The following is a 13,209-nucleotide window of genomic DNA, read 5'->3' as shown; positions in this document are numbered from 1 at the left end:
GCTTGCAATACATTTATTAGGTATCTTGTTAGTCTTCAAAGTGCTACATAACTTTTTTTCTTTTCGTTTTACCAAGATCAGACTAACATGGCTACCTCTCTATTACAATACATTTCATATGCTCAAAATCTTTTTAACTTTTTATTTATGAAAGCAATGTGTTACTCATTTGCTATAACTGTGGTTTTAAATGTTTGAATGAAATTTAGTAATGAAATTCACATTTAAGTTGTATAACATTAATTTATCTCGAGTTTTATAAAACTTATATATTTAAGAATTTGACATTTTTTATGTAGAAGACATGAACCTAATGAGAATGGGATATGAACAAATTAAAGAGAAAAAAGTATTTACCAGAATGTAAACCACAAAACTTTATAATTTATGTCTGTAGTTAGTAAAATAAGTAATTCATTGAACAATAAATATCCTAAGAGGTGGATTATTTACAGTGGTGTAGTGAGGAGGGCGGAGGGGGAGGGGAAGGGGCCCCTGGGTGCCACACTAGTGAGGGGCCAGTATAGTCTCTCTACATTCCCCCTGTCATCCCTCTGCTCACCTGCTCCTCCTCTGCCCACCGCCACTGGCTGGAGCTACCTCCTCCCTGCCTCTCTGCCACCAGCCCAACCCCCTCCACCTCTGCCGGAGGTTTAGAGACTGTGGGACCCAGCCCAACACTACAGGGGGTCGGGTAAGAAGCAGTACAAGCTCTCCCCACTCCTCCCAGGGTTGGGCTCAACTGTGTGCCAGGTAGGGGGCCCCACCATTTGGCAGCGGGGGGCGGGGTGTGTGTGTGCCAATATTGCCTTCACCCCCGGGCACATAACACCCTCGCTATGCCTCTGTGAGGCACAAAGGACACAGAAAGCGACCAGACATCGTCACCTTCCTGTCACTGCAGCCACCAGCTGAGCTCTGTATTTGGGGCTGGGTGGAGCTGAGCAGCGGGGCGTGGGTGGCAGTGCAGAGAGGTCCCACACTGCCCCAGCATGGCGTCTGCTCTCACCATCCTCTTCCTCGGTGAGTATCGGGGACAGCCAGAGTGTGGGCCCATGTGTTGGTTGGATCTGAGACCAGGGCGTGTGCCCATGGGGGGAAGGGGAGCTGAGATCTGTGGGATCCACTTGCTCTGGGATCTGGCCCCTAACGACCCGTCTCTTTCCAGGCTGCTGGCTGGCCGGGCAGAGCAGGGCGCAGGGACGTGAGTATCTGGGGGGCAAGGGGCACCTAGGAGAATTTCCCCAGGCAAGACGAGGGACCTGGGCTCCCTCCCACAGCCAGAGGCTGAGACCCCGCCCGGCTCAGTACAGGGATGGGCACCACGGCGGGAGGATTCACCTGCACCCAAGCCCCTGATCCCAGGAAACACCAAGTCAGCCCCCCAGCGCCCCACCACTTGCTCAAACGGCCCAAAGGTGGGGCAGGAACCTGCAGGGTAGATTCTAATTCACCCCCTGGGGTGATCCTCGTGGATGGGGGGAAATGTCTCCATCCGGTGGTGGACTGAGCACCCGGCCTGGAAGTTCCAGGGCAGCTGGCCCAGGACAGGGCTCCTGGCGATTGACACGAGTCGTTAGGGATTGTGGTTCCGGTTTCCATGGCGCCAGGCAGGGGCTGTGTCTGGCCGAGGGTCTGGCTGGGCCGATCCTCCCCGTCCTGAGATCCCGAGGGAGGAGCTGGCCCGAATCCCCGGGTCCCGTCCTCTCCCCAGGGAAGCGGCTGAGCCCGGGGAGAAGATGCTGTGGAGGGGAGGGCATGTCTCTGGGTAAGTAGCCACAGGCACCAGAGCTCCAGCTTCCTCACCCCCCCCCATACCCCACAGACGCTGGTTCTACTACTGCAAGGGGAACCAACTCAACTCTGCTGGGAACTACTTCAGCCTCTTCCTCCTCCCTGAAAGATGCTGGTTCTACTCCTGCAACGGGAACCAGCCTGCCTCCGCAGGAAACTACAGCAGCCCACACCCAGCCAGGTACCAGGGCTGGGGCAGGAAATCCCCTGACACACCTAGAAACAGATTCATACTACATGAGGGAGCCATGAACAGTTGCTGGGTGGGACGGGGCAGATCCCCCCCCCAGTGAATGCCCTGTCTGGGCTGAGACCCACCCAGACTCATTTCATATGCCGGGAGGAGGCGGAGGGATGTTACTGGACAGGTGCCAGATTTACTTGGCAGGGGGAGGTTCCAGGAGACGTTCCCCCAGCACAGGTTCTGCCCCAATGCTCCCCAGACTAGGGTGCTGAGCTGCAAATGGGCCCCAGAGAGCCCCCAGCATGGGGCACAGCTCAGAGCATTTCCCCCTGGAAAAACAGGGGATAATGGTCCGATGTATCCCGTCTCTCTGCAGAAAGCCTGGGGGAAGTGCTCAGAAGCAGGGATCCCCTCTGCAGGGGGCTGCCCAGTGAACTTCCAACCCAGAGAGATGGGGAGTTAACACTTGTAACCACCCATTCATAAGGACACGTTCACTCTGGAACCTAGTGATGATCTTGTGATGTCCAGTGGAAAAACTGTTATGTCTTCTGCTACTGATCGCTTCTGCAGGGCATGGTTCTCCCAACAATCTCAAAGGCCCTTCCACTGCCAAAAGCCCTTCCCCATTGCTATCCCCCTCTCCAGTAATCCCTGTGCCGAATTCCCAGATAGGGGTGGGACCCAGGGGTCCAGGTTGTGGGATCTGGGCCCAGCTGGCTTCACAGAGCATCTGTGGTACTTCCCCCCTCCCACCTCTTTCCCCCTAGTACAGCCCCCTGCCATTGGCAGTGAATATCCCAACCACTCCTACCCAGAATCCCCTCTGCTCCTTGCCCCTGCACCAGCCCCATTACTGTGGGTCCTGGAGGGGGCGGGGATGGGGCAGCAGGTGAAGAACCAGCTGCTCACGGCCTCCTGTTGCTTCCCAGGTGGATCGGAATCAGATCTGAGCGGCGCCATCGTCTCTGGGGTGATTGTGGGAGCCGCCGGCCTCCTCCTCCTCCTGCTGCTCTTGGGCTTCCTCTGCCGCAGACGCACCCGAGCCCGTGAGTGCCCCAGCGAGGGAAGGGTTAAACCGGCTGCTAAGCAGGGCTGGGAAGGGGCAGGGCTTGGAGGGGAGACAGGCCGGGAACCCAGGGGTGGGGCAGGAGACTCAGCAGGGGGCGCTGTCCCCTGGCTCTCAGCGCTGGTCCCATGCTCCCCGGGCAGCACTAGGGGGCGCTGTGCTGAACAGTGTGGGGCGGGGGGCTCTGTTGAGGGTGTGGGGTGTCTGTGGGAGGGGCTGAGGGGGTCGGTATGGGGCACAGGGATCTGTAGGGGGCGCTATGCAGCACGGGGCGGGGCTCAGACTGTCTCTCAGCAGCGAGAGGGATGGGGGCTCCTCTGACAGAGTGTATGTGTGGGGCGGAGGGGCAGGGCTGGCACAGGGGACCTGGGTCGACTCGTGGACAATTCTGCTTTGTGTCTCTGCAGGGGAGAGACCAGCATCGAGGCAGAGCAGGTGAGACCCCAGTTCTGCCCCCCCCCCATCTACCTGCCTCAGGACTCCTGGCTTCTCTTCCTGGCTCTGGGAGGAGTGGGGCCTAGTGGTTAGAGCCAGGGGTTGGAGCTGGGAGCCAGGGCTCCTGGACTCTGTTACAGTCTCTCTCTTCCTCTCTTCCTGCAGGGAATCTGAGGCTGCAACTACAGTGTGTAAGTTCAACAAGAGGGGGCGTCTATGGGGCAGAGAGAAGAGGGGAGGGGCAGGATGTCCCCTGGGGGCATGTCGATGTGGGATGCAGGCCTGGCTTGTTTTGTACGTTTGAGGGTGACTCTGCCCTGCTTCGTGCCTCAGTTTCCCCATGGGGCTAGAGACCCTGCCCCACCCTGGTGTGCTGGGGGCAGGCCAGTTTGAAAAGGGCTCACATAGGGGCTGCGGGGCTGGGCCCATGGCCTGATGTGGGCCCAGCTCCTCACCAGGGGGGTGTCTCTGTTCCACAGATGCCCTTGTGGGCCACGGGAAGCAGCAGGATGTCCCGGTAAGTGCCCCCCCTCACAAGCCCCTCCCCTCGCCCCCCTCATGCCAATGCACCCTGCACCACCACCCCCTCCCCACATTTGGGCCTGCGAAGGTCCCACTAGGGTCATGATGACATCGTCCCCACAGCCCCTCCTGGGCTCCTAGATCCCCACGGACAGACACCGACACTAGGGATCCGCCCCCCCCCAGTATCAGGGGAAGAGAGGAGGGGGCTGGAGGCAGAGAACACAGAGAGTCAGAGCCTGGCCCTGCCCCCCACACTCACCCTGAGCCCCCGAATCCTCCCAAACCTTTGTGTGTGTCTGAGCTGTGCAAGGGCCAGTGGGACTGCATGGGGGCAGGTGCCAAGGGGGGGAGGGGCATTTCCTGATCTCTGCCATGGGGCTCTGGGTGTCAGGGCCCGGTGGCTGCGTGTGTGTGTGTGTGTGCGTGCGCTGCTGTTGGCACACACAGTGATTCTCTCCCCTCCAAACTCCAGGAGCCTGACCCCGGCGCCGAGGGACTCACCTACGCCGAGCTGGACCACCAGGCGCTGCAGACCAAGCGGGAGGCCCCGGCCCCTGCTCCCGAGCCCGTCCTGTACGCCACCGTCAGCAGGAGTCAGGGGGCCCCACTGCTACCCTCAAAGACTGAACCTGGGCGAGTCACTGAGATGACCGGGCAGGGAGCGCGGCCCCCAGAGAGTGATGCAGTGACCCACCCAGGAGAACAGGCACAGCTTACGGTCTTCCCATACCGCCCCTCCCCCTGAGGCTGGTGCTGCCACACACAGCCGCACAGACCCACACCCGCCCCCTTGGTCACTTGCTTCAGCCTCCATTGCATGGGCACACGCACTGGTCTCAGATCCCCGCCCATGGGCACACGCCCTGGTCTCAGATCCCTCCCATGGGCACACGCCCTGGCTGTCTGCAACACCAACCGATGAAGAGGATGGTGAGTGGAGATCCCAAAATGGGGCAGTGAGGGGCGCCACCAGCAGCCCGGGTCCCAGCCCCACCCAGCCCCAGATAAGGAGCTGAGCTGGTGTTTTCAGCTACAGGAAGCCGACCCTATTTCATCTCTTCCTGCCTCCATCCCGCCTTGTCGCTAATCTGCAGGCAAAATATCGTGTCGTCAAAGTCATCAGAGGTCTCTGCAAAACCGAGGAAAGCCTGAAACTGTCAGCCTGGCCCAGGGCCTTGTAACTCCAGCTTGGCCTTGTCTCGGTGGAGGGGGGGGGGGGGGGGTCTCCTTCGTCCTGGGGAGGGCGCACCAGGCTGGGGGCTAAGAGACCACTGCTCAGATATTCAGGCTTTGACTGCTCATTAGTTCCATGAGGATGTTCTTCTTTTTTTCCTTCTTTTCTTCCTTGATTCAGGCGGCTGGTGACTTATGTAAATAAAATTAATCCGTGATCATGTAATTAAGGAAGGTGTCATAAGGCATGTGAATGAGGGGGCAGAGTTAAGAGTGACTGGGAGACAGTAAGTGGCATTTCCTGGTTTTGGAGGCTTTGATTCTTCTCCATGAAGATTCCCCTCCCCCTTTCTTTCTTTCTTTCTTTCTTTCTTTCTTTCTTTCTTTCTTTCTTTCTTTCTTTCTTTCTTTCTTTCTTTCTTTCTTTCTTTCTTTCTTTCTTTCTTTCTTTCTTTCTAAATTCAAGCAGCTGGTGACTCATGTGAATACAATGTATCTGTGATCATGCAGTTAAGCGAAGGTGTTGTGAGGCATGTTAGTGGGGGGCAGAGTTAAGGGTGTTTGGGAAACAGGAAGTGGCATTTCCTGGTTCTGGAGGGTTTCAGCTGCCCGTGTGTGGCACGAGCCCTGGCCCCATGAAATAAGGAACTCCTGGGTTTGTGGCCCCTTGTGCCGCAGCTGAGCGAGGATTGTGGCTTTACTCTAAACTGCCTGGCTTTAAGGTTCTTCTCTCAGCCTGGGAATTAAATTAGGCAGGTCCAAAAGAAAACAGGAGCAGGAGAAATTCCATCCTGTGCCCCCATTGGGTCATTAGCTGGGAGGGTATGTCTACACTAGAAAGTTAGTTCGAACTAACGGACGTTAGTTCGAACTAACTTTCCTATGCGCTACACTAGCGCTCCGCTAGTTCGAATTTGAATCGAACTAGCGGAGCGCTTAGTTCGAACTAGGTAAACCTCATTTTACGAGGACTAACGCCTAGTTCGAACTAGCTAGTTCGAACTAAGGGCTGTGTAGCCCTTTAGTTCGAACTAGTGGGAGGCTAGCCCTCCCCAGGTTTCCCTGGTGGCCACTCTGGCCAACACCAGGGAAACTCTATGCCCCCCTCCCGGCCCCGGACCCCTTAAAGGGGCACGGGCTGGCTACGGTGCCCGTGCCAGGTGCAAGCCTGCCAGCACCCAGCCAGCAGACCCTGCACCTGGCACGGCACAGAGCCACCCACCCGATGCCCCCCAGTCCACCCCCTCTTGCCGGGACCAGGCTGGCGGCTCCCGGGAGCTTGCCCTGGACCGCAAGAGGCGGGCACCTTCCTGGGCTAGTGCGGACATCGTGGACCTCGTCCACGATCTCCGCACTAGGCACAGGAAAGTGGCCGTCTAGGGCAGGAGAGCTGCCAGCCTGGCCACCCAGGACCAGGTGTGCATGAAAATCAAGGGGGTCCACTGAGACCCCCGACACTGAGCCCTGAGCTTACAATGGCCGTACTGGGTCAGACCAAAGGTCCATCTAGCCCAGTAGCCTGTCTGCCGACAGCGGCCAACCCTAGGGACCCTGGAGGGGATGGACCGAAGACAATGACCAAGCCATTTGTCTCGTGCCATCCCTCTCCAGCCTTCCACAAACTTTGGGCAGGGACACCACTCCTACCCTCTGGCTAATAGGACTCCATGGACCCAACCTCCATCACTTTATCTCACTTCTCTTTAAACTCTGTTCTAGTTCTAGCCTTCACAGCCTCCTGCAGCAAGGAGTTCCACAGGTTAACTATTTGCTTTGTCAAGAACAACTTTCTCTTACTAGTTTCAAGCCTGCTACCCATTCCTTTCCTTTGGTGTCCTCTAGTCCTTCTTTATGGGAACTCAGGAAGAACTTTTCTGAATGCACCCTCTCCACCCAACCCCTGCTTTTAGAGACCTCTATCCTGTCCCCCCTCCGTCTCCTCTTTTCTAAGCTGAACAGTCCCAGTCTCTGTAGCCTCTCTTCATCTGGGACCTGTTCCCAACCCCTGATCATGTTAGTTGCCCTCCCCTCTCCCAGCCTTTCTCTTCCCCTCTCCCACCTCCTTTTCCCAGTCTCCCCCAGTTTTTTTCAATAAAGACAGAGTCAATGTTGGAAGAAACGTTATCTTTATTTTGTACATCAATAAGAAGGGGGGCTAGGGAAGGGTAAGTGGAAGGAGGTGAGGGAGGAATGGGGTACGAGCCCCCGATGGGGAGGACTGGGCTGGCTCTGCGGGCTTCTGGGGGTGGAAGCTCTCCTGCAGCCCCCCAATTACTCCCTCTCCCCAGATGGCAGCCTGCGGCAAGTGCAGCCGGGCTGATGGCCGAGTGGTGTGATGTGCCCAGTGTGGGCACTCAGGGCACTCCAAGCCAGAACTTCTTTGCAAGCGGGGCACCCCTTAGAACTGTGTGTCCGGGGTGGGGGTCGGGACCCTTTAAGCGCAGCCCTCGGCTAGCCTGAGACAGTATCTCCATGCTCTAAGTCCTCCTTTTATGCCCTGCCGGCACTGCTTCCGGCCATCATTAAGCCCTGTTCAGAGTCCACTCAATGTGGACTTACTAGTTCGAACTAGCAAAACGCTAGTTCGAACTAGTTTTTAGTTCTAGATGCGTTAGTTCGAACTAGCTTAGTTCGAATTAACTAATTCGAACTAAGTTAGTTCGAACTAGCGCTGTAGTGTAGACGTACCCGGAGAGACCCAGCCATCTTCCCATGCCCCCGACAGAGGCCCTGCCCTGTCCCACCCCCAGAGCTGCCAATGGGTGTGTGGCAAGGCCTCAAGAGAGGGGAGTGACGCAGGCTGTGTTTGTGCAGCCACTGGCTAGTGGGCAGAAGGAATCTGGGGGCCAGGCAGGTTTGACTCTGTCATAACCCAGAGTGCTGGCCTGGTGGCTAAGGGGTTAACCCTTCTAGCCAGGTGAGTGGTCGGCCAATAAAGATAGAGGTACGAATTTCAAACTGGGACAAAGGAGTTTTTGATTTTCCCTCCTTTGGATACTGAGGGAGACAGAAGACGTGTCTCTCTCGGAGAACAGACTCTTCACCATCTGTAAGTAGGGCAAAGTCCAGGGAAATCCGTCAGGTTTTTTTGTTTTCTGGTTTTGGAAATTTGGATCTGATGTCTGTGCTGTTAGAAATGGGTTTTTTCCCCTCCATTCCGTAACTAAGTCCTGAGTCCATGGGAATCCCCCGTGTGTTTATTAATTTGTGACTCTGACCGTCCAGTCACGTTAGTTATGCTTGAAACAGTCGGATTGTTTTGGTAATAATAGTTCTTTCTTTTTTATTAACCTGGTTTGGGTTCATTTCTGTGTCCTGGAAAATCTGTCTGTGGGTATCTCCAGGCCTCTGACTAGGGGGCAGCTACCACAGACCGAAATTGACATTTTCTCTTTTCTTTCTCAAGCTATTTTTGGGAAAGAACTTGGGGTGCTCTGGGGTTGGTTTTAAGTGTCCACCCCTGTTTGTGGGTTCAAAAGCACTTGGTGGCAGTGGATTTTTATCCCCCAAAATCTAGGTTTTTAGGATTTGGGGAGAAGTTTTATACCAAAGCCTCAGAGATCAGGTTTGGGGGTACTTTTGCAGGCCCCCTCTTTTGCATTCATTGTGCCAGAGTGGGGATTAGCCTTGGCAGACTCTGATCCCGGTTCTGGCAGGGGAGTGGGGACTAATAGTTAGAGGAGGGGTTGGGAGCCAGGCCTCCCATGTAACAACCAAGCCCCTTCATTATGCAGATCCTGGTTGGGCTCAGCAGCCCTTAAGCCTCCTCCAGCAACACATGGGGCAGAGCTTCCCCCCAGCTGCTGCTGCAGAATGATATGGATGCCAGAAGCAACTCAGGTGCTCCCCTCCCTTGGGGACAAACCCAATTCCCCTCCTCACAGACCCACAGGTTGCACCCACACTTGGGCCATCAGCCCCTGGGGGAGCCTGCTTCAGGGTGACACTCCCTGCTCAGGGGGGCCCCCTCCAGTGTGACAACCCTTTCCTAAGGGGCCAATCTCAGGGCTTGGGCCCCTCTGCCTTCTGGGACCAGACCTCTCTGAGCCCTCAGCCTGTCGCTGCTATGGGCCCCTCAGGATGGGGCTCAAACCTTCAGTCTCTTGTACTGGGAGGGAGGAGACCTTAGCCACTGGAGGAGCCCCTGAGCCACCCTGAATTCAGGGCCTCCCTTAACCTTCCTATGGGTATGTCTACACTACCCTCCTAGTTCGAACTAGCGGGGTAATGTAGGCATACCGCACTTGCAAATGAAGCCCGGGATTTGAATTTCCCGGGCTTCATTTGCATAAGCGGGGAGCCGCCATTTTTAAAACCCCGCTGGTTCGAACCCCGTGCAGCGCGGCTACACGGGGCACGAACTAGGTAGTTCGAACTAGGCTTCCTAGTTCGAACTACCGTTACTCCTCATTTCACGAGGAGTAACGGTAGTTCGAACTAGGAAGCCTAGTTCGAACTACCTAGTTCATGCCCCGTGTAGCCGCGCTGCACGGGGTTCTAAAAATGGCGGCTCCCCGCTTATGCAAATGAAGCCCGGGAAATTCAAACCCCGGGCTTCATTTGCAAGTGCGGTATGCCTACGTTACCCCGCTAGTTCGAACTAGCGGGGTAGTGTAGACATACCCTATGTCCCGAGGGTGTCAGGTCCACATTGGCTGAGGGCAGGGCTCGAACCCCCTTTCTCTGGACCACCCAGGGCCCCAGTCCTAGAGGGGATCATGTAGCCCTGTTCTCCAGTCTACAGCGAGTCCCAGCCAGCATCATGCAGGCAGGTCTATTGAGCTTTCAATAGGGACGGCAGCGTATAGATGTTTAAATGATTACCTGGGCTTCTCGGTTAATCCAAATGACTACACGAAGCTGCCCCCTCCCGCCCTGCTGCCTCTGTATCAGAGGCAGCAAGAGGTGGGTGGGAGGGGGAAGTGGTGCCTGGCCAGCAGCCTCCTTCTTCAAGCCAAGCTTCCGATATCTGCCACAGCAGCTCCTCCCCTGGCGCTTGTTTTCTATCCAGGTCACCTGGGCTCCTCTTCCCCCCTCCCCTCTCCTCCAGCCTTTGTTCTTCACTGGCTGGAAGCTGCTGGGCAGGTCCCCGGGAGCCTCTCTCTGCAGCAGAGCTGTTGGAGTCTAATCCAGCGGCCCCCAACCTTTTTAACCACAAGGTCACTTGCTGAATGGAAGGGCAATGTCAGATCCACCTCAGCCCAAATACCCTTCCTCTAGGGTTGCCAGATGGTTTCAGAAGAAATACCATACCAAAGAAGAAAAAAAAGCCCCTTTTAGACCCTAATAGGCTGCCAGCAGCCCAGTGTAGACAGGCCAAATGTTGGAAAAGCCTCTTCTGAAAAAAGGAGTGGAACCGCAATTTGCATAGCTTTTTCCTGAATAACAGTGTAGTGTAGACAGAGCCTCAGCTCTGTGAGGGGAAGAGGACGTACCAAGGCAGTTGTTTGTGTTAATTTGCATCCTGTTCATCTCCAGATTTGTAATAAACACAGAACCACAAACCAGACCCCGTTATCAGGAGCATGTTTAAAACAAACCAAAGAACGTATTTCTTCACACTACATGCAATCAATCTGTGGAACTCCTTGCCAGAAGATGTTGTGAACGCCAGGTCTTAAACAGGGTTTAAAAAAACCTCACTTATTTTGGCCACATTAGATTTATCCTTCAGATTAGAGACTTCTCATGACCACAGGAAGAGATGAGACACTGTCACCTTCCTGTAGCTGCAGCTGGCATCTGAGCTCCATGTTTGGGGCTGGGTGAAGCTGGGCAGCGGGGCATTGGTTGCAACTCTTCAGGATCCTTCACTGCCCATCATGGCATTTGCCCTCACCATCCTCTTCCTCGGTGAGTATAAGACACAGTCTAGGCATGTGCCCCATGCGGGAGATCTCAGGCATCTATCCGGGGGGGATCAAAGATCCCCACCAAGGACACATGCCCCAGCCTCAAATCCCCCCCCCCCAGGGCACACGCCATGGTCTCTGATTCCCCCCCATGGGCACATGCCCTGGTCTCGGATTCCCCCCTCACCCGCCAATGGGCACACGCCCTGGTCTCATCCCCGACATGGGCGTATGCCCTGGTCTCAGATTCCACCCGCCCCCCCCCCCCGGAATGGGCACATGCCCTGTCTGTCTCCAATACTCATTGGGGAAGAGGATGGTGAGAGCAGGTGTCATGATGATCAGTGAGGGGCCCCTTAGTCCTGCCCCTCACGCCCCAAATAAGGAGCTCAGCGTGGTGTCTGCAGCTACAGGAACCTGACAATTTTTCACCTCTTCCTGCCTCCGACCCACCTTGTCGCTAGTCTGTGGGTGACATCTCGTGCGGTCACAGTAATCAGAGGTCTCTGCAAAACCGAGGAAACCCTGAAACCATCAGCCTGGCCCAGTGTCCTGCAGCTCCAGCTTGGCCAGTCTCTGTGTGGGAGAGGGGGAGAGGAGGGAGTTCTCCCGCCATGTGCCCTGCAGCCTTGGGGAGGGAGCACCAGGCTGGGAACCAGGTGACCGCAGGGTCAGATATTCAGTCTTTGACTGGCCATTATTTCCATGAAGGTTCCCCTCCCCTTTTCTGTCTTTCTAGGTTCAACCTGACTCACGTACATAAAATTCGTACGTGTTCATGCCCTTAAACGAAGGTGTTGTGAGGCATGTTAGTGAGGGGCAGAGTTAAGGGTGTTTGGGAAACAGGAAGTGGAATTTCCTGGTTCTGGAGGGTTTCAGCTACCCACATGCAGTACAAGCCCTGGCACTATACAATAAGGAACACCTGCGTTTGCAGCCTCTTGTGCCACAGCTGAGTGGAGATGGCGGCTCTACCCTGTAATGCCTGGTTCTAAGGGTCTTTTCTCAGCGTGTGAATTAAACAAACCTGGTTCAAAGGCAAATCAGAGCAAGAGAAATTCCGTCTTGTGCCCCCAAAGCATCCCCAGCATGACAGACTTTCTCTGGGGCCACTCTCTCTCAGGGCATGAGGCATGGAACCAGACCTGTCTCTGCTGTGGGTCCCCTCGGGACCTGTCCCCCTCCTCAGCTCAGCACATCTGAGTCTGCCCTGCAGCCCGGTGGGCTCTGCCTGTTCCCCCGCCCGGTGCAGAAGCCCCCTTCTTCCAGCAGAGCCTCCAGTATCCATCCCCAGCAGCCCCTCCCCTGGTGTTTGTCTTCGGTCCAGGTAAACAGGGTTGCCTGGCCCCTGCCGCAGCCCAGTACAAGTGAGTGAGTGGGGAGAGCGATAACAGGCGGGTGGAGTGAGCAGGGCAGGGGTTGAGGAAAGCTTGGGGCCTCAGGGAACATTATTATGGGCATGACAAAGTGGAGACACTGGTGCCCAGTCCTGTGCTGTGATAGAGACGCACAAGTGTGGCCTTAGGGTCCATTCCCCTCCCCTCCCTGCCTCAGTTCCCCCAGACTCCCAAGGACAGCGGTGCTTTCTCCATCCCTAACACGGAGTGGAGGGGAGGGAGGACACAGCGGGAGCAGCTCAGCCATGCATAGCGGCTGCCAGGGGCAGATCATTAGACTTGCAGGGCAGGACTGGGTGTGGCCGTGACATCACAAGGGCCCTTTGCAGCACTTCAAAGGGTGGGGAGGCGGTGACTTCACAGAGCATCCATGACAACAGCCCGGTGGGACAGGCTGCAGGGCAGGGACAGTCTCACAACCCCCCAGAGCTTTGCCCGGGGAGTCTCCTGCTTGCGGGGCTGCCCTGGGGCTGGAGGGAAATTTCAGGGTCCCGTGTGTGAGTGCAAGGAGGAGCCACTGGAGAGCTCGTCTTTCCCACGACGCATGCAGCTGGGAGGCTGGCGGGCTTGAGGAGGAGGGAAGAGCCCCCGAAAGGCTTGGTACCGATGCAGCCTGATCCTCCGGGGGCTGGGCAGATTCAAGGCGTGGGAATCACTGGTTTACGGTGGGGACATTTTTTCCCACCTTGGCCTTTGTCCCTTATTATCACTGGGGACATCTGGAGTTTGTCTTTTTTGGTTTCCCTTTCCCTGTTTCCCTCCCGCTCTCCGGCCCTGCTG

At 56.1% G+C, this 13,209-nt stretch overlaps 1 protein-coding gene across 1 annotated transcript; it reads left to right on the top strand.

The window, feature by feature from the left end:
- Positions 1–914: 914 nt before the first annotated feature.
- Positions 915–5,995, top strand: LOC142825589 (uncharacterized). Its single transcript, XM_075917498.1, has 8 exons — positions 915–1,023; positions 1,169–1,204; positions 1,826–1,975; positions 2,911–3,027; positions 3,455–3,482; positions 3,648–3,673; positions 3,962–3,999; positions 4,480–5,995. The coding sequence occupies exons 1-8, from the start codon at positions 993–995 to the stop codon at positions 4,750–4,752; spliced, it is 699 nt and encodes a 232-aa protein (XP_075773613.1). The 5' UTR covers positions 915–992; the 3' UTR covers positions 4,753–5,995.
- The last annotated feature ends 7,214 nt before the right edge of the window (positions 5,996–13,209 follow it).

This window comes from Pelodiscus sinensis, unplaced genomic scaffold (assembly GCF_049634645.1).
Source record: "Pelodiscus sinensis isolate JC-2024 unplaced genomic scaffold, ASM4963464v1 ctg86, whole genome shotgun sequence".
NCBI lineage: Eukaryota > Metazoa > Chordata > Testudines > Trionychidae > Pelodiscus > Pelodiscus sinensis.
Note: the sequence above shows the minus strand (reverse complement) of the source record. Positions and strands in the feature narration are given on the sequence as shown.

Bases quoted from the DNA above. Each gene is read 5' to 3' on its own strand.
- LOC142825589 (XM_075917498.1), top strand. From the start codon at position 993: ATGGCGTCTGCTCTCACCATCCTCTTCCTCG. The intron at 1,976-2,910 runs GTACCAGGGCTG...GTTGCTTCCCAG, and splicing joins AGCAGCCCACACCCAGCCAG to GTGGATCGGAATCAGATCTG. The intron at 4,000-4,479 runs GTAAGTGCCCCC...TCCAAACTCCAG, and splicing joins GGAAGCAGCAGGATGTCCCG to GAGCCTGACCCCGGCGCCGA.